The sequence below is a fragment of the Geotrypetes seraphini genome, chromosome 9 (assembly GCF_902459505.1).
Source record: "Geotrypetes seraphini chromosome 9, aGeoSer1.1, whole genome shotgun sequence".
NCBI classification, from domain to species: domain Eukaryota; kingdom Metazoa; phylum Chordata; class Amphibia; order Gymnophiona; family Dermophiidae; genus Geotrypetes; species Geotrypetes seraphini.
The window spans coordinates 9,149,989-9,168,651 of record NC_047092.1 but is presented as its reverse complement, the minus strand read 5'-3'; the positions used below and the strand labels follow the sequence as shown (position 1 = coordinate 9,168,651).

The window sequence follows — 18,663 nt, the reverse complement described above, 5'->3', positions numbered from 1 at the left end:
TAACATCAATTATTGACATTAATTTGGAATTTCAATGCATCTGCTTACGCAGTATTCTATGACACACCTTCCTTGGGAGTCCGGCTGGATATACAAATCTCAAATAAAGAAAATATAGACTAAAAACAGTATATGCGTCTTGGAACGGGTCACCAAAATGACTTGTGCAGGCGGCGTGGCGCAAAAAAAATTGCAGTTTAGGATGAGCACAGGGCAGGTACTAGGATGGTGGCCAAGGCGGGTATTTTTGCACCACGCCACCTGCACAATAGCCATTTCGGTGACCCGTTCCAAGACGCGTATATTGTTTTTAGTCTATATTTTCTTTATTTGAAATTTGTATATCCAACCGGACCCCCGAGGAGGGCGTGTTCGCTGAAACACGGACCGTGTAGGGTCCAGTAGGACAAATATTTGTGGACTATCAACTTGGATTGATCTGTGTTTATTGTGAAGAGTGACAAGTTAATCATCTGTCAGACCATCCTCATCCACAGTTTTTTTTTTTTTTTTGCTTTTATCGCTTTGACTGTATAATGCACTATATAATGTCTTCCAGTGAAGCTAAGGCTTCAGCTAGCAGGAAGGAAGTGCTCAAGGAACCCAGGTCACCTGCTACCTACTATGCAATACGCACAAACTTGCTCCCCCCTAGGTTGCGCCTGAAGGGTTAAATCCTTCATGTCTGGTGGTGGATGACTTCTGTTATCCATTCTCAGCAGCTCTATCCCTCTGTTAAGAGACATAACCTGCAAAATGTTGATTGACACCTGCAGGCTGGGTTTACCCCCTTGATATTTTTTCTGTAATGGCCCCTCAATTATGGAACACTTTACCTCAGTATATAAGAGAGGAAAATGACCTAAAATATTTTAAGGGCATTCTGAAGAGCTTCCTTTTTAAAAGATGCTTTTAATTTATAAATCATATTTAACGATTATCTTTTTTTTTTTTTTCTCTTTTCCTCTTTTGATTTTATTCACCTTACCTGTTGTTTTTACCATTTATATTACCTTTTATATATACAATTGTAGTTCTGCCCTTTCTTTCCTTATGTATCTGTTAGTTTGTATGTCAGTATGTCAAACTTATTTAATTAATTATAAATAACCTAATGTATACACCTTTTTCTTCATTTTTATTTGTAAATCGCTTAGCAAATTAAATTAAGCGATTCAATAAGTTAAAAATAAACTTCAAATGCGCCTGTCTAGCTTTCAAAATCCTACATGGGATCCTCCCTCCATGTATCCCTCTTTCTTGGAACTCCTCAAACCCTAATACCACCAGATCCACCCACAAACTAAAACTATCCTTCCCCTCATTAAGAGGCATTTCCCATAAAGGAAAACTAAGGACCTCCCTTCCCTTCAGAATCACCGAGCTCTGGAACAACCTTTCCTCCCCTTTTCGGAACCTGAGCTCTCTCCAACTTTCCCGCAAACATCTGAAGACCTGGCTATTCTCTAAAATCTGATACTTACTCCATCTCTGGCATTCTAAGCCCTCTAAAAACTCTTCATACTTGGACCTCTAACCCCTCATTGTAGTTCCTTTCTATCCCATCTCCTCAAACCTCTACCTTCATTGTAGTTCCTTTCCATCCCATCTCCTGTAAACCGTGCCGAGCTCTACGAATGTGGAGATGATGCAGTATACAAACCTAAGATTTAGTTTAGTTTAGTTTAGAAACTTGAAACTTGGCATGGGGGTCAGTGTCCCAGACGTTTGTATGTCAGTTTGTTGCTGGTGGTGGAAAACATACCATCAAGAAAAGTGCTTGTGTTCAAGAGTACCTGACAAATATTATTTTTACCCCCAAGGGTGATGATTGAGAGGTGTAGTTTTCAATGTGGGCTACTAACTCATGCTATTTAGCGCAGGACCCATTGTATGCAACAAGATCTACTTATGAGGTTAACAGTATAAGATGTCTTAACGGTAGCACCACACTGATAAAGTTTCCCTCGTAATTAAAGAGAAAATAAATGTTTCTAGAAATCACAATCACTGCTGTAGTGAGGCAAGTATAAAGCAATCAAGCCATTGTGACTTCACTGATGGGATCGGCTCTTATTGGTGGAATGAGACATTATGACATCACAATACCAGCCCTGGTTATCAGAAGCTGAGGAAAGTTATCATTGTGGGCCACTGTTAAGATGGGTTCTTTTACCACAAATGCATCCTCTTTTAGCACAGGTCCCATTTCATGCAATGATACCTAGTTACGAATATTTGAGGTTAACAGTATGCCCCTGAAGTCTGATACACATTACCTGTCCTCTTGCTGTCTGTGTGTAATGATATATTCAAGTAGGGTTACCAGACTTCTGGATTTCCCCGGACAGCTTTCCAAAACCCGGCACTTTGTCCGGGTTTTGAAAAGCTTCTTCTTAGGGCATCCGCGCGTGTGTGGATGTAAGGTGGCGATGTCATGTGCACACGTGACGTCATCGCGTTGCCTCCGCACATGGGTGCGGATGACTGATGAGAACAGATTGATGGGACGAGGCTGGGGGAGGGGCTTGGGCGTGATGTGTGTGTAACAGGGCGGGGTTGGGTGGACTGGGCGGGCCTGGGGCGGGGCTATGGGTCTGTATTTTATTTTGCTAAAATCTGGTAACCCTATATCCAACAAGCTTTGAAGCTGTAGGCATGTCTGAGTGACTCCCAATGCAATAGAACTCAGCTTGTTCATAACACTTGTAGGACCAGTGCTTTTGATATGGAAAACTTCAAAGCGGAACTGAATGTTCCTGCGGGGACAAAGGTCCAGTTTGAAATTCACTACCAGGAGATTCTCGAAAGGAAGCTGGGTATCTACGAACACGTCCTTCATCTTCAGCCTGAAACACTGACAAAGAATTTGCAGGTAAGAGCCTGCCACATCTTCAATCAGTGGGAGATCAGGTCACACGGGAATATCATGCATGAACTAGAACGAGAAAAGTAGGGCGCCTGGCTGGACGGAGGGAGACAACACCTCGAGCTGGGTTGGGTATATGCTTGCTGTTCTTGAAAGCAACCTAGTCTAATGCCTTTCAGTGAGACTTAAATATATCCCTCGCTCTCATCACACATGTCCCACATCCCTCTCAAAATTAAATTGGATTACTGACATATGCATCTGGTATAAGAGGTGCAACTTTCCAAAATCAGACTGGTAGACAGAAACAGGAGGTGCAGCATTCAGCACAGTTTAGGATGATCGCAGGGGCAGGCACTAGGATGGTGGCCGAGGCAAGAAACCAGAGGAAACGTCTACTCGCCACAGCTGCTAATTACCCGTATCCTGCTTCTGACTGGATCTGGCCAGCAGAGTGAACCAATCAATAGCCAGAGTGGGGAAACACTCTTAACTCCTGCAAGGATGAAGGAAGAAAGGACACAGAGAAGAGGGTGCACACGAGTGCTCTGGAAGGGAGCAAGAGTGAGGGTTTGGCACAGAGACAAAGGCAGGAAACTGTGTGAGTCTGAGAGTTTTCTGTGGAAGGGGCAATCCTCTGCCTTATCCTAGGACTATTGACATCTAAAATCTTTTTGGGATCGAGAAGATTGTGGAATCCTGAGGCGCCTCATAGGTCACTTTTTATAAAGGTATCTTTCCTCTGTTAAACACTTTTGACCCAGAAGGGAGATCAGTCAACTGCTTTCGTATAACAAAGACCTCTTTGGGTCTTTCCACTGTTTCTCGTAAAGATGAATGAGTTAACTAGTGACTAGAAGTAGCTGGGTTGTATTCTGAGTAGCTGTAGAGGACTGTCCAGGTGTCCAGACGGATTTTCAAAACCCGGCAGTTTGTCCGGGTTTTACAAGGCCCCAAGCTCAGGGTCGCATCTGGAGGGCCTCTGAGCATGCATGGTTGCAATTGATGTCATCCTGTCACATGCTCGGAGGCCCTCTGGACGTAGCCTAGACTCGGGGAAGGAGAAGAGATGAGGTTTGTATGGGGGCAGGGCTACAGGGCAGGGCCATAGAACCTTTTTTTTTTTTTTAAACAAATCTGGTAACCTTATGGTCAAGTGACCTTCTGGACACTCTATAATGATTCTTACCATTTTTTTCTGCAGGTGGATGTCTATATCACTGAGCCCCAGGGCATCCGTTTTGTCACGGCTCAAAGTTCACTTGGTGACCCCTTTGATGAACTTGTTACTGTCTCTCACATGGACAAGAAGGTGAACAAATCCTCGCCAGGAAAGATGTTAACTTAATTAGTCTTCTTTCCTGTATTTTTCCTTTAACTTTTCGCCCTGGCTTGACTTATTGGGAAATTATATGACGTACCCATAAATATCAGTGTTTCCTTTGTTGTAATCAGTGGCGTAGGAAGGGTGAGAGGCGCCAGAGGTGATGACACTCCTCCCCCTGCCCCCCTACCGTGCATGTGCGCCCCTTCCCCGTAATTCTTTAACTTCCCTGGCGCGAGCAACATCAACAACTTGCTGCCCGTGTTGGCGTCGTCTCTCCCTCTGACCCAGAAGTGACGTCAGAGGGAGAGAAGACATTGGCACGAGCTGAAGGTTGGAGTTGCATGAAAACTTGATAGCGCATTAATTGCTGCTGGTGAATCGGCCAACAGCGATCGAGTCGGTATCTTTAGTGCATCTAGCCCTTAATCGCCAAGGAAGAAGGGGATACCCGCCATTGTGTCACAATTCTCAACCTATTAAAACTGTTCTGATTTTCTTGTGCTAGTTGTAACAGTCTCTTCTTACTTCTGCTTTCAAGGCCCACATAGCCTTCAAGCCAACGGTCGACCAGCAGCGCAAATGTCCAAACTGCTCTACCACAGCCGTTAACGGGAACCTTGTGGTGCGATATGATGTACAGAGAGAGGTCCAGAATGAGCTCCAGGTATATCTACAGACTTCTGGAAGGTGATCTGGGGGCAGAATCAGTTGATCATTCATGTTATTACCCCCTGGTGGGTGGGGTGGGGGACATATAATTTATTCAGAGACTTTCTTGCTCTTTGATAATACACAAGAAAGTAGACTGCAGTATGATCAATCAAAGAAAAAAGAGAACAGAGAAAGGTAATGGATAACAGAGAATACCTGCCAAGTTACCGAACAGATAGAGATAGACAGATAGAGAATCACATGGGGACAGAAGGTGTCCCTGTCCCCGCAGATAACCACAGGAATCCATCCCATGTCATTCTTATCTATCTCAACCTCAGACTTTCTACACCAGCATTCTTCAATGCAAGGCTTGAGGGTCAGTGGATGGGCCCATTCAGACTCTGATTCTTATGTGAGCCAAGTATGGGATAATGAAGCCGTTGTGACATCACCGATGAGGTTGGCTCTTAGTCATGAAGCCTTGTGACATCATAATCTCAGCTCTGGAATGTTACTACTCTTTGGGTTTCTGTCTGGTATTTGGAACCTGGGTTGGCCACTGTTGGAAACAGGATACTGGGCTTGATGGGCCTTCAGTCTGTCCCAGTATGGCAACGTTTATGGTCTTATGGTCTAACCATCCGGTGTCATTCTGTAGTATCCTTCTACACCAGCATTCTTCAATGCAAGGCTTGAGGGATAGTGGCTGGGCCCTTTCAGACTCTGATTCTCATGTGAGCCAAGTATAGGATAATGAACCCATTCTGACACCATTGATGAAGTTGGCTCTTAGGCATTGATGGAATGAGACATTATGACATCACAATATCTGCTCTGGATACCAGAGACTGCCTATCTCAACCTCAGTCCTTCCACACTAGCATTTTTCAATGCAAGGCTAGAGGGTCAGTGCTGGGCCCATTCATATGCTGAATCTTATGTGAGCCAAGTATAGGATAATGATCCCATTGTGACATCACCGATGAGGTTGGCTCTTAGTCATGAAGCCTTATGACATCACAACCTCAACTCTGGAATGTTGCTACTCTTTGGGTTTCTGTCTGGTATTTGGGACTTGGGTTGGCCACTGTTGACCTTCAGTCTGTCCCAGTATGGCAACGCTTATGGTCTTATGTTCTAACCATCCGGTATCATTCTTTAGTGTCCTTCTACACCAGCATTCTTCAATGCAAGGCTTGAGGGTTTAGCGGTTGTGCCCATTCATACTCTGATTCATACTCAGCTATATTAGCGACAGGAAAAGAAATAGAGATGGTATAGTACGCCTGAAGAAATCGGACGGTAACTTTGCGGAATCAGATTCTGAGAAGGCAGAACTACTAAACCAATACTTCTGCTCAGTGTTCACCCGCGAAATGCCGGGAGCTGGTCCACAGCTGCAGAAAGGAGATAACCAGAAAGACGCATTTCAAGATTTCGAATTTACGCCCAGTAGCGTCTACGAGGAACTATCAAGACTCAAAGTAAACAAAGCCATGGGACCGGATAACCTACACCCCAGAATGCTCAGAGAGTTAAGGGAAGTCCTGGCTGAACCATTATCTGTTCTTTTCAATCTTTCCCTAAGCACAGGAAGGGTCCCCTTGGACTGGAAAACCGCTAATGTAATCCCACTCCACAAGAAGGGCTGCAGGACTGAGACAGCAAACTACAGACCAGTGAGTCTCACGTCTATAGTGTGTAAACTCATGGAAACACTGATCAAACAGAATATTGACACATTCCTAGACGAAAAAAACTGCGTGATCCACACCAACACGGGTTCACCCAGGGAAGATCCAGCCAATCTAATCTGATTAGCTTTTTTGACTGGGTTACTAGACAACTGGACGCTGGAGAGTCACTGGACGTGGTATACTTGGACTTCAGTAAAGAATTTGATAGCGTCCCTCATCGAAGATTACTAAACAAGCTGAAATCGATAGGATTAGGAGATACTCTAACTACATGGGTTGGGGATTGGCTGAGCAGTAGACTTCAGAAGGTGGTGGTGAACGGTACCCCATCCGAAGCATCAGAAGTGATCAGTGGAGTGCCGCAGGGCTCGGTCCTGGGCCCGATTCTATTCAACTTATTCATAAGAGATATGACGCGGGGACTTAGAGGAAGGGTATCACTGTTCGCCGACGACGCCAAACTTTGCAACATAGTAGGCAGAAGCTTGTTACCTGATGATATGACACACGACCTACTGCTTCTGGAACAATGGTCGACTACTTGGCAGCTAGGATTCAATGCTAAAAAATGCAAGATAATGCACCTGGGTAAGAGAAACCCGCGCAGAACCTATGTGCTAAATGGTGAGACCTTGGTTAGGACCACGGCGGAACGTGATCTAGGAGTGATCATTAGTGAGGACATGAAGGTTGCCAATCAAGTGGAGAAGGCTACCTCCAGGGCAAGACAAATGATGGGATGTATCCGCAGAGGTTTTGTCAGCAGGAGACCTGAAGTTATGATGCCGTTGTACAGAGCCATGGTGAGGCCTCACTTGGAGTACTGTGTTCAGTTTTGGAGACCACATTACCGAAAGGATGTGCTGAGGATCGAGTCGGTGCAGCGAGCGGTCACCAGGATGGTCTTGGGGCTCAGGGATCTCACGTATGAAGAAAGACTAAAGAAATTGCGGCTGTACTCACTTGAGGAAAGAAGAGAACGGGGAGATATGATTGAAACGTATAAGTACATCACGGGACGTATCGAGACAGAAGAGGATATCTTCTGGCTCATGGGACTCTCGACCACCAGAGGGCATCCACTGAAAGTCAGGGGAGGGAAGTTTCATGGAGACTCCAGGAAGTACTTCTTCACCGAAAGAGTGGTGGATCATTGGAACAGACTCCCACTCCAGGTGATAGAGGCCAGCAGCGTGACGGATTTTAAGAGAAAATGGGATACTCATGTGGGATCGTTAAGGGAGTAAACTCATGGGGGGAGGGATACTTGGAATGGGCAGACTTGGTGGGCTATAGCCCTTTTCTGCCGCTTTTTCTATGTTTCTATGATTCTTCCCTCTCTCCTTAAAGAATGATATGGGGATGGGGGATGAAGCCATCAAAAGCCTGCATGAAAAAAGGTTTTTAACCCCACATTTAAATTTTAGAAAGGATGGCTCGGCACTAGTTGATCCAATACAAAATAAAAGGATGAGCTAACATCTGAGAACCTTTGCTCCCCAAAAGAAATCTCATAGAGCAGATGGGTCAAAGAAGCGTGGGATGAACACAGAAGATCTCTAATCATAAAATAATGGGTATACTGAAGGAACTAAGGCCAGTACTGGGCAGACTTGCACGGTTTGTGTCCTGTATTTGGACATTAAGTTGAAAACGGGCTGGGGAGGGCTTCGATAGCTGGGATGGTTAAGATGGGCTGGAGTGAGCTTTGATGAAGACTCCAGTAGATGGAACCTAAGCACTTCTAGGCAGACCTCTGGGTTTCTGGCCCAGAAATATCTAAGAAAAAGGACCATTTAAATTAAATTATTAATTTATGGAGCACGTATGGTTAAGCAGACTGGATGGACCATTCAGGTCTTTATCTACCATCATTTACTATGTTACTATGTGTCAAAAAAGTGAAGAAAGTAATTGAACTAATAGATGAGATTCGTCTCACAAAAAAAAGAGGCAAATCAAAGCAATGACCAGATATAGTAAAGGCTCTTGAATAATAGGAGAAGGAGGAAAGGGTCTGCCAGTAATCCACATTGTCTTAGGATTTGATGGATAAAGCTTGTCTGCTTTGAGCAAACCGGTGATCAACAGCTTCCAAGCAAGCTACCCGGGGATTAACATCTGGTGATGTTGGATCCTTGTAATAAAATACATAGATCTATAGGTGGACAAGCACAGAGCCTTGAAGACCCCACAGTGCAATAGGTGCATCAGAGAGAGTGAGCAGCAGTGCCAGCCCTAGGACTAGATACAGTAGACATCTACCTAGGGTGGCATAATTTTGAGGGAGATGTCAGTAGAGATAAGCAATTCTGTGATTGTGTGGTGTAGCACCAGCAAATAGTCAGTGAGTGAGTCTAAGTGCCACCCATAGCAACCACAATCCTCCATCCATCCTCTCTCCAGCTTTGTCCCTACAACTGAGTGCCTCTGCAGTCTCAAGGAGAGGTTTCTACATCACTAGAAGTCTGTGACTTTTGGAGACTGAGAAGAACTTAGACTGGGTTAAGACTCAGGGCTCCAAGGAAAAAGTAGAGTGAGCCAAGGTCTTCAAACAAACTACACTTTAATGAAAACCAAAGTAACCTATACAATGTGAACTTCCATTGGACTCGACAGGGACCTGCATCAGGAGTCTAAGGTGTTGATTTTTCTAGCACTTTCACGTCTCATGTGATATTAGTCACACTTCTCCGGCATAATTTATTATTTGATATTATATCCATGGGCATTGACTAACTCCAGAAGTATTCACTAACCCTTGGACTCCTGATGCAGCCTCTCTAGTTAAAACACGGCCCGTGTTGAGTCTAATGCAAGTTCACATTGTATAGATTACTTTGGTTGCCATTAACATATAGTTCATTTGAAGACTTTGGCTCACTCTGCTTCTTCCTTAAATTTTTATTAAAGGTTTTCAAAAACAATACAAGTACCACATACAATATAACTCAACAGACAAAGCTTGATGCTCCAAGACCTCTGCAATCACTACCTAATACAGGAAAGTCCTAACTAGTGAAGGAACATCACCCCAGAACATAACTCCCAGAAACCAAAATAAACCCCTACCCGTATAACACAACCAAGACCACTCCCCCACCCATTCCCCCCAGTATTGCAAAAAGGGGGCACATAGTGTGTTCTTCAACGCGCCCCCATACAACTCCACTGTCGTCGTCCCCCCCCCAAACAGAGAAAGTTTTGGATTGAAGGAAAGCAAAAAAATTTTTTCCAAGTCCACTCCAAGTGCTGGGCAGCCCAAACGCTCCATTTGCGCCAACTTACACAACTGAAGAAGCCAGTCCTCTCCTGTCGGTGCTAGCAATCAAGCATTTAGCAGCTGCCAGTCCCGTATGAACTAACTTGGTCCGCCAAGGAATTGATCTTTCATTGTGGAGTCCCAAAAGACAGCTCTGAGGTAAATATTGAACTGGGTCCTGTATCCAAGAGGTCAGTGTAGTGGTAAAATAGTCTAATATCAGCACATAAGTACCCGTGCCCTTTTTACACCTCCTCTTCCTTGGATTTTTGCGATTCGTGCAGAGTGAACCTTTCTCTGTTAGTTGGTTTTAAGACTCAAGGCCTCACACTAAAGACTGAAATGTGATCCTGGAACGAAGTGTGCAGTGCCTCCCGTCACTCCTTCCTCATCTCAAGGTCATCATCCCCCAATGTTCCTCACGTACATTGAGGTCAACAGACCAAAAACTTCTACGAATTCTTTCCGTAAAAGAGTTTTACTATACCCGGAAAATAAATGTTACAGTTGTCGCCCCAACATTATGGAATGCCCTACCACAACAACTTAGAAAAGAACAACATTTAGATAAATTCAAAACCAACTTGAAGACGTTCTTATTTCGTGACGCCTTTGCCTGTCCTTAAAGCCACCTTCCTTTTCTTCTCTTCTTCTTCTCTATTTCCCTTCTTCTTTTTTTTTTAATTTTTTTTTCTTTCTCTTCTTTTTCTTCTCTACTTCATTTCGCTGATTCCAATTTATTTAACCAACCGCTTTAAAAAAAGCGACCCTTTCCAATATGTTTTTTTCCCATTCCCACTTTCTCCCTTTCTTCTCCAAAACATGTAACTTTCCCCCTCCTGTCCCTCTTATCCTCACTTTCATGTTAGTCAAGTTATGTTTTTGATGTTCACCCATCGGCTTTTTATACTTATGACTTTTTTCTCTTTTTATAATTTTATTGTAAACCGGCCAGATACCTGTTGATGGTCGGTATATTAAAAATTTAATAAACTTGAAACTTGAAACTTGATCTTTTCTTTTGCAGCTTTTTAATGGATACTTTCTCCACTTCTTTGCTCCTGACAACCTGGCTCCCCTGCCGAAAAACATCTTATTTGTCATTGATGTCAGTGGCTCAATGTGGGGACTGAAAATGAAACAAGTAAGTTTACAATCAAGACCCAAAGGGCATGTAAGCTGCTCACAGGAGGGTTGGTTAAGAGGAGTGGGTGTCTCTGCCCCCAGCCCAAAAACCCTGCCCCAGATATCTGTTCATTGACCAAAGGGTAGAGAAGCCAAATATACACTAAACCAACAAAAGAGAAGGAACCACTATACAGTAACTCAGCTCAGAGACATAAAACTCTGAAGAGGGGGAGGTTACCCCCTCTTGGGGCAAGAGTTTATCATCCAATCATAGCATAATTATTGATAAAAGCGGATCCAACTCAAAAGGTGTTAAAGTGATTAATTACTGTATATATAGCTCTTAATGGTGACGCGGCCCCGTTTCGGTGTCTGCTTCAGGAGACCCCGCCAACTGAGAGTTGAAAATTGCTACAAAGTCACACTATGTTCAAGTTCAATAACTGTGATCTAAAATGCAAAAACAGTAAACTTAAGAAAAATGCAACAGAAACGTGCACTGAAACTCGAAGGGCTACAGTATCTGTGCAAAGCAATTAAATATTTACAGCTGTCATTCCGGAGAGAAGGCACACTGAAACATACATAACGGTCAAAAAATTGAAAAGTTCCGTGCAACGGAGAACGCCGGCACCCGCTCCGACTTTTAAACCGGAGTGGGGGGGGGGGGAGAAAAACGAGCGTAAGAACGTGATGACATCATAGATTCACAAACAGAAGCAGCAAAAATTTCTTACTACAGTAGCCAGACGTGATTAGAGGAATGCAGCCCCACTCGATCTCGTTGTTAAGACCATTCGGGTGGAGAGTGCTGAGGTAACCCCCCCCCTCTTCAGAGTTTTATGTCTCTGAGCTGAGTTACTGTATAGTTGGTTCCTTCTCTTTTGGGGGTTTAATTGACTTGAGTCAGTCTCTCAATTACAGCTTAGATTCTTTTCTGACTCTTGATACATTGTCCCTGCTGTATTGGAAATATACACTAAAGGCAATTATCTCAAATTAAGTGACAGTTATGCCAAAGTATTAAAGCAGCGGCATTTCTGCGTGGGATCGCCACCATTAATTGGTTCGCACATGCATACGTGTCATCAGAGTGATTCCCTCTAAATAAGTCCATATTCTGGGGGGTAAAATGAACTTGGGGGAGGGGGGGGGGTCTGGTTTATCTGCACGTAAAACCTGTTTCACACTCAGAAAATGAATTTTGTAAAATTACGGACGAGGAGTTGCAGAAAAGTTCTCAGCCCAACCAACCAGCTTCTTAAACTCTGAGCGATATTTTGCCACCGTAGCTGAAAGGAGTGTCACCTTGTCTCGTTAAGTGCCAATTTTCAGAAATTCTGTGTTTTGACATTGTTTCAGATCATTGACTGAACCATGTCCGCGTCATTCTCTTCTTGGTTGAGCTGAGAACGTTTCAGCACTCACTCGTAGGACGTATGTGTGTAAAAAGTAGGCGCCTAGGAAGAGCTCATCTACGCCAGAAAACAACCTAATGTTCTTCAGGTTTCCAATGTAAACCAGCGTCTGTCTCTTTGTGGATCTCCTTTTCTAGACTGTGGAAGCTATGAAATCTATCTTGGAGGACCTTCGATCTGAAGACAAATTCAGCTTAGTTGACTTCAACCACAATGTCCGCTGTTGGAGAGAGGGATTAATCTCGGCTTCTCCTACTGAAATTGAAGATGCTAAGAAATATGTCCAGGATATCCAGCCTAATGGGGGTAGGTGACCAGGACGAGGAACAAGGCTTAAGGAGGTAGCTAAGGAGGCACAGGGCACTGACGTGTAGGCACCTGCATTGGCACTTCATATGTAAGTGTACACATACCTTCGTAAATAACAATGTTTTATTAGGTCAATATTCAAATAATAATAATAATAATTTTTATTATTATATACCGCCAAAGCTGTAGTAGTTTGAAGCGGTTTACAACAAAGAAGAGCTGGACAATCAGCGAATATAGGTACAATGTAAAATCATCAAAATACAGGCAAGCAGGATACAGAGGTAAGGCATAAGAGATCTTGGGAAACAATTCGGTTAGAACAGGGGTAGGCAATTCCGGTCCTCGAGAGCCGGAGCCAGGTCAGGTTTTCAGGATATCCACAATAAACATGCATGAGATAGATTTGCATCTCAAGGAGGGCAGTGCATGCAAATCCATCTCATACATATTCATGGTGGATATCCTGAAAACCTGACCTGGCTCCGGCTCTCGAGGACCGGAATGGCCTACCCCTGTTCTAGACTATTGGTGGCGCTCACTCTCTTCTTCCAAAATTACAGACGTTGCAAAACTATGCCATTCGCTTATGTCGTGCAGGTAGATTTATTCACATTTCACCATTGCTGAAAGAACATAACAGGCTTCCAATTGAACAAAGAATTAAATTCAAGGTCCTGTCCCTAATTTTCAAAGCTTTCCATCTTGGTTTTCTGGTTTATTATCCCTTTTGTTAATCATACCATATACTCCACTTTGTACAGTTCGCTCTTTGAACAATCATAGGTTAGTACTTCCCATGCCATTGTACCAGAACTGATCCCAACTGGTACAGATGCAGTATTGCTCAGAGTTTCAAGTTTCAAGTTTAATTCAATATTTGATTAATCGCCTATCGTAACTACTAAGCGATTTACATTTACAGAAAATACATAATAAAAATTAACAATAATATAATAAAATCTAAAAATCAATTTAAAACAAACTAGACAAATTTGGACAGGAAACATTGGGAAAGAGGGGGAAGAAGTACAATTTATAATAGGAAAGGAGGGATCAATAAGGGTAAATACACAGAATGGATGGGAAAACAAAATATATATATAGCTGACTGAAGTGAAAGGGAGTTGTAAAGAGTAATTGGTAATTCAATTAAGGATTAAAAGCGTCTATAAAAAGAAAACTCTTAAGTTGGCTTTTGAATTTGTCGAGGTTTTTCTCCTCCCTTAAATAAAGTGGGAGAGAATTCCATGTTTGCGGTGCTGTGACTGAGAAAATATACTGTCTTCTGGTATTTATGATTTTGAGAGAGGGGATAACTAATAAAAGTTGCTGATTGGATCGTAAAGTTTTTTGAGAAGTGTATGGAATTAGAACTTTATAAATGAATGATGGAGTTTTGGATGATAAAGATTTAAAGGTGAGTAAAGATAGCTTGTATAAAATTTGATGTCCCACTGGGAGCCAATGTGCTTTTTGTAATAAAGGGGTTACATGGTCAAATTTTTTGGCCCCAGTAATTAATTTAATAGATGTATTTTGTATGATCTGTAATTTTCTGATTTCTTTTTGGGCCATTCCTTTGAATAAAGCATTACAATAATCGATTTTTGCAATAATTAATGAATGAATTAGTATATTTAAAGATTTGGCACAGAGAAATTTTGAAATAGAACGGATTTGACGTAGTCTGTAAAAAGAGGCTTTGACTACATAACTAATGTGGTCATGATAAGTTAAGTTTTCGTCAAGGATGACACCTAAGATCCGAATTTTGTTAATTTGTTTGAGAGTTACTCCCACAGAAGTGACTCAGGTACAAGTGCAGCAATCAAAAACATGTGTTAACAATCGCCTATGTTGACCTCAGTTTTGAAAACGTGGGAAATTTAAGAAAGCAAGAAGCTTTTAAGAAGCAATATCCTTATTTCCCTCTCGTTACTCCCCATTCCTCTACCCTTCCTTTTATTTTTATTTATTATTGTAATTAAAACTTCCCTATCCCCTAAAACCTCTCGTTTCTAATCAGTCTTAATTCGTCATAATTTTAGGTTTACCCTCTTTTTATTTTATGTCACCTAAATCAAAAATTTTGTTAGACCTTTCTAATTTTTAATATTGTAAACCGCCCAGATACATGTGATGGTCGGTATATCAAGCCATGAATAAACTTAAAACTTGAAGAAGAAAAGCTGATAGATAGTTGGGACAAATCAAACAATTTTATACTCGATCTAACAAAGAGAGCCACTGAGAAGCTCTGAATGTAGACAAATTCCATAATTTATCCACTTAGGAGTCCCAGGTTTGATTCTGGAAGAAAAGCTCTTATTACAACTTTCAATGCAATTTTGATTTTAATAATAATAATAATTTTATTCTTATATACCGCCAAAGTCGTAGTAGTTTGAGGCGGTTTACAATAAAGAAGAGCTGGACAATCAGTGAATGTAGGTACAAAGTAAAGTCATCAACATACAGGTGGGCAGGATGCAGGAGGTAAAGAGAAATTGGGGAACAATTTGGTTTGTGTTGGAGAGATAAGGCTTAATAATAATAATAATAATAATAACTTTATTCTTATATACCGCCAACAATCTTGCGACTTCTAGGCGGTTTACAATGAAGATAAATTGCACAGACATCGAATTACAGAGTGTAGCAGTGAATATCTGATAGTAGCAACAATAAAAATAATAACAACAGTTTATATATTGCAGGACCGTGAAGTTCCATGCGGTTTACAATGAATTAGAAAAATTCCATAAATTGAAAGGAACATTCATAGTTAGAGATTAGAGGTTAACAGTTTACAAGATCTAATTTGGGGAGGGATTGCGATGGGGGCTATTGTTCTGATTCTTAAGTCTTAGGTTACAAATCGGTTAAACAAGTTTGTTTTTACTAATTTTCTGAAATTTAGGTAGGATGAGGAGTGCATGATAACATTACTCAGCCAATCGTTCAGTTGACCAGCTTGGAAAGCAAGTGTTTTGTTCAGGAATCTTTTGTAACGGCAGGTCTTTAGTGTTGGATGGTTAAACAGATGGACTCTGCGTGTGGGTCTGGATGAACAATCTAAGTTAAAATGGGGAACCAAGTACATGGGGGCCGAACCAAGGATGGATTTGAAACAGAGAAAGGCAAATTTGAATAGTACTCTAGCTTCAAGGGGCAGCCAGTGGAGTTTTTGGTAGTAAGGAATTATGTGTTCCCATTTTTTAACCCAAAGATCAGTCGGATTGCCGAGTTTTGGATGATTCGGAGTCTTTGAATGGTTTTTTTGAAAGCCCCCCAAATAAATGATGTTGCAGTAGTCGAGTAAGCTCAGAATGGAGGATTGGACCAGTAAGCGGAATGAGATAGCATCGAAGTACTTTCTAATGGTTCTTAGTTTCCATAATGTTGAGAAGCCTTTTACGACCAGTGAGTCATTGTGAGCTTCAAGGGTAAGACAGCGGTCCAGAGTCACTCCCAGAATTTTTATGGAATCTGTAATAGGAAAGACTTGACCATTCAAGGAAATTGATGAATCTTTGATTTTGTCATTCAGGCTTGCCAGGAAGAATTTGTTTTTTTCTGAATTGAGTTTCAATTTGAATTCGGCCTTCCATAGTTCGATTTGCTTTAAGATGAATGCCAGGTGTTTCTTCGTCTCAGGGGTTAAGTTTGTTAGGGGAAAGACTATGGTGATGTCATCAGCATAGATGTAGAATTTGATTTTTAAACTTTGCAATAGGTGCCCCAATGCGGCCATGTAAATGTTTAAAAGTGTGGGGATAGGGGGGAGCCCTGCGGGACTCCACACAAAGGCGTTACTTATATCTTTCTCAGTTTAGACTATCTTATACTCTACGTTATCCTTGTGAATGAAGGATTAGTTTGTAAGGTCTTGTTGGGCCAAGTTGAGCGTGATGAAGGTAAATTGTAAATCGTCTTGCGGAGCTGGGAAATCGGTGACTGCTGAAATGATTCCAGAAGGCATCTGCATCCCTGGTCACACTGGGGGGGCATGTCGACAAACTGACACCTCAGTGTGGCCGCCACAATGCCATGCCCTAAATGTCAAGTCTATAACAGCATCTTGGTGCCAAGATTCCATTCTAGAATACTGGCGTAAGTTGGCATTGGAGCCCATGTTTAGGTGCACTCTGTTATGCCATGCCACTAGCAGGACTAGGTTGGCACGCCTAAGTGTGCCAAGTGACCCAGTTTATAGTATTCTATTAACTATGGTGTAACTGGGAGACACCGTCCATGTGTACACGCCCCTTGTAGTTAGGTGCTATGGCACTTGGGTGGTACCATATAGAATGGCACCTGCTGTACATAATTGCCTAATTGTCAATTAATAGTGCCTTAGATGGGCCTAAATGGTGCATAGCTTGAGGTTCCAGTTTATAAAACTTTCCTGAATAATAAGGTCAAAGGTAACACACCTAGCCAACAGAACAAGCAAGCCGTTGAACTTTTGGTGGGGGGTGTCGGCAGGAGAGATTGGGCATCTCTCCTTCCGCGATGGTGAGGTCGCGGCAGGTTCCGGCAGGAGGTCTGAGCATCCCTCCTGCTGCAATCGTTACCGGGGGTGGGGGGGTCACGGCAGGTTCCGGTCAGGAGGGACTGGGAATCCTTCCTTCTGCGATTGTTGCAGGGGGGGGGGGGGGAGGAACAGTTCCACGATTCTCTAACCAGCACTTATGACAGAGGCCGGTTAGAGAATTGTGGTTTTAGGCAAAGGTCCCTCCCACGCCTAAAAGGTCTTGTTTTGGGCATTTGGGACTTGGGCAAATTTTTTTCTAGAATAGGGCTTAAAGGTAGATGTTGTGGTGGTCTGGACGATTAAACACCTGAACAGACAGGTAGGCCGTTCTTGAAAAAACCAACATTATGGACTTTTTATTGAGAATGGACATTTCCCTGCTGCCTACTTTGGACGTCTAGCACCTTAGGCCACAAAAGGACTTAGGCGTTTTTTTCTATTATGCCCCTCCACGTGTCTGTCTCTAAGTAATCCTTTTTTATGATATTTCTTTCAAAACAGGTACAAACATTAATGAAGCTCTACTTCGGGCAATCTTTATTCTAACTGAAGCCCAGAAACTGGGGATGTTGGACCCTAACTCCGTGTCTTTAATAGTGCTGGTGTCGGATGGTGACCCTACAGTGGGTAAGGACTCTACAGAGGCCACGGAGAGCGCAAATGTTCTAGAGTGGCTACAGGTTTGCTCGGTCAGTTTAACACATCCCTCTTTGCTGAAACAGTCCTTACGTTCTTTTCCCTCCTTTCTCCTGTTCCCTCGCCCGATCCAACCCCCCCCCCCCAACTCCAGGTGAGCTGAAACTGAGTAAAATACAGCAAAATGTGAAACAGCAGATGCGCGACGATTTCTCCCTAAATTCTCTTGGGATTGGCTTCGACGTGGACTACGATTTCCTGGAGAAACTTGCGCTGGATAACCACGGAAGAGCACAGAGAATTTATGGAAACCAGGAGACTGCTGGCCAGCTTAAGGTATGAAGTTCCTCCCTTTCTGGGGCCTTTGACCTTATCTTTGTTTATTACGGCACGTACAACAGATGGTTCTGTTACTGCTACTACTATTAATTATTTCTAGAGCGCTACCAGAGACAGTTCCTGCTCGAAAGAGCTTACAGTCGGGGGGTCTGGTGTCCTATTTTTTGATTTAAGAAATATGGTAACCTTGGTAAGGAGCAGTCCTTCTTTGGGAGAAGCCATGTTAGCGTTCAGCCACGTCAATTATCATCTGACGACCGTCTGTTTACCCCGACGACGATTGCAAAACTCAGCTTAAGTTGGCAGACAGCGGCATTGAGCTGATAAAGACAACTGTTTCTATGATTCTGATGACAAAGCAGTGATCAACAGTTTAGATTTTTAGTTCTTGGGCGAGCACATAAAATCTTTGACCCGATTTTGAATATACCAGCGCTCAACAAACGGAACCAGATAAGTGCAGCTGTTTTGTTCCCTGAATTAT

The 18,663-nt window shown here is 42.7% G+C and overlaps 1 protein-coding gene across 1 annotated transcript in view; it reads left to right on the top strand.

Moving 5' to 3' along the window:
- ITIH2 (inter-alpha-trypsin inhibitor heavy chain 2) overlaps positions 1 to 18,663 on the top strand; it is a 63,129-nt gene that overhangs the window by 19,403 nt on the left and 25,063 nt on the right. The window contains exons 6-12 of the mRNA XM_033959025.1: positions 2,713 to 2,875; positions 4,074 to 4,181; positions 4,735 to 4,860; positions 10,837 to 10,953; positions 12,493 to 12,661; positions 17,706 to 17,831; positions 17,995 to 18,176. Coding sequence (XP_033814916.1) covers positions 2,713 to 2,875; positions 4,074 to 4,181; positions 4,735 to 4,860; positions 10,837 to 10,953; positions 12,493 to 12,661; positions 17,706 to 17,831; positions 17,995 to 18,176 — 991 coding nt within the window. The remainder of the gene's footprint in view (positions 1 to 2,712; positions 2,876 to 4,073; positions 4,182 to 4,734; positions 4,861 to 10,836; positions 10,954 to 12,492; positions 12,662 to 17,705; positions 17,832 to 17,994; positions 18,177 to 18,663) is intronic.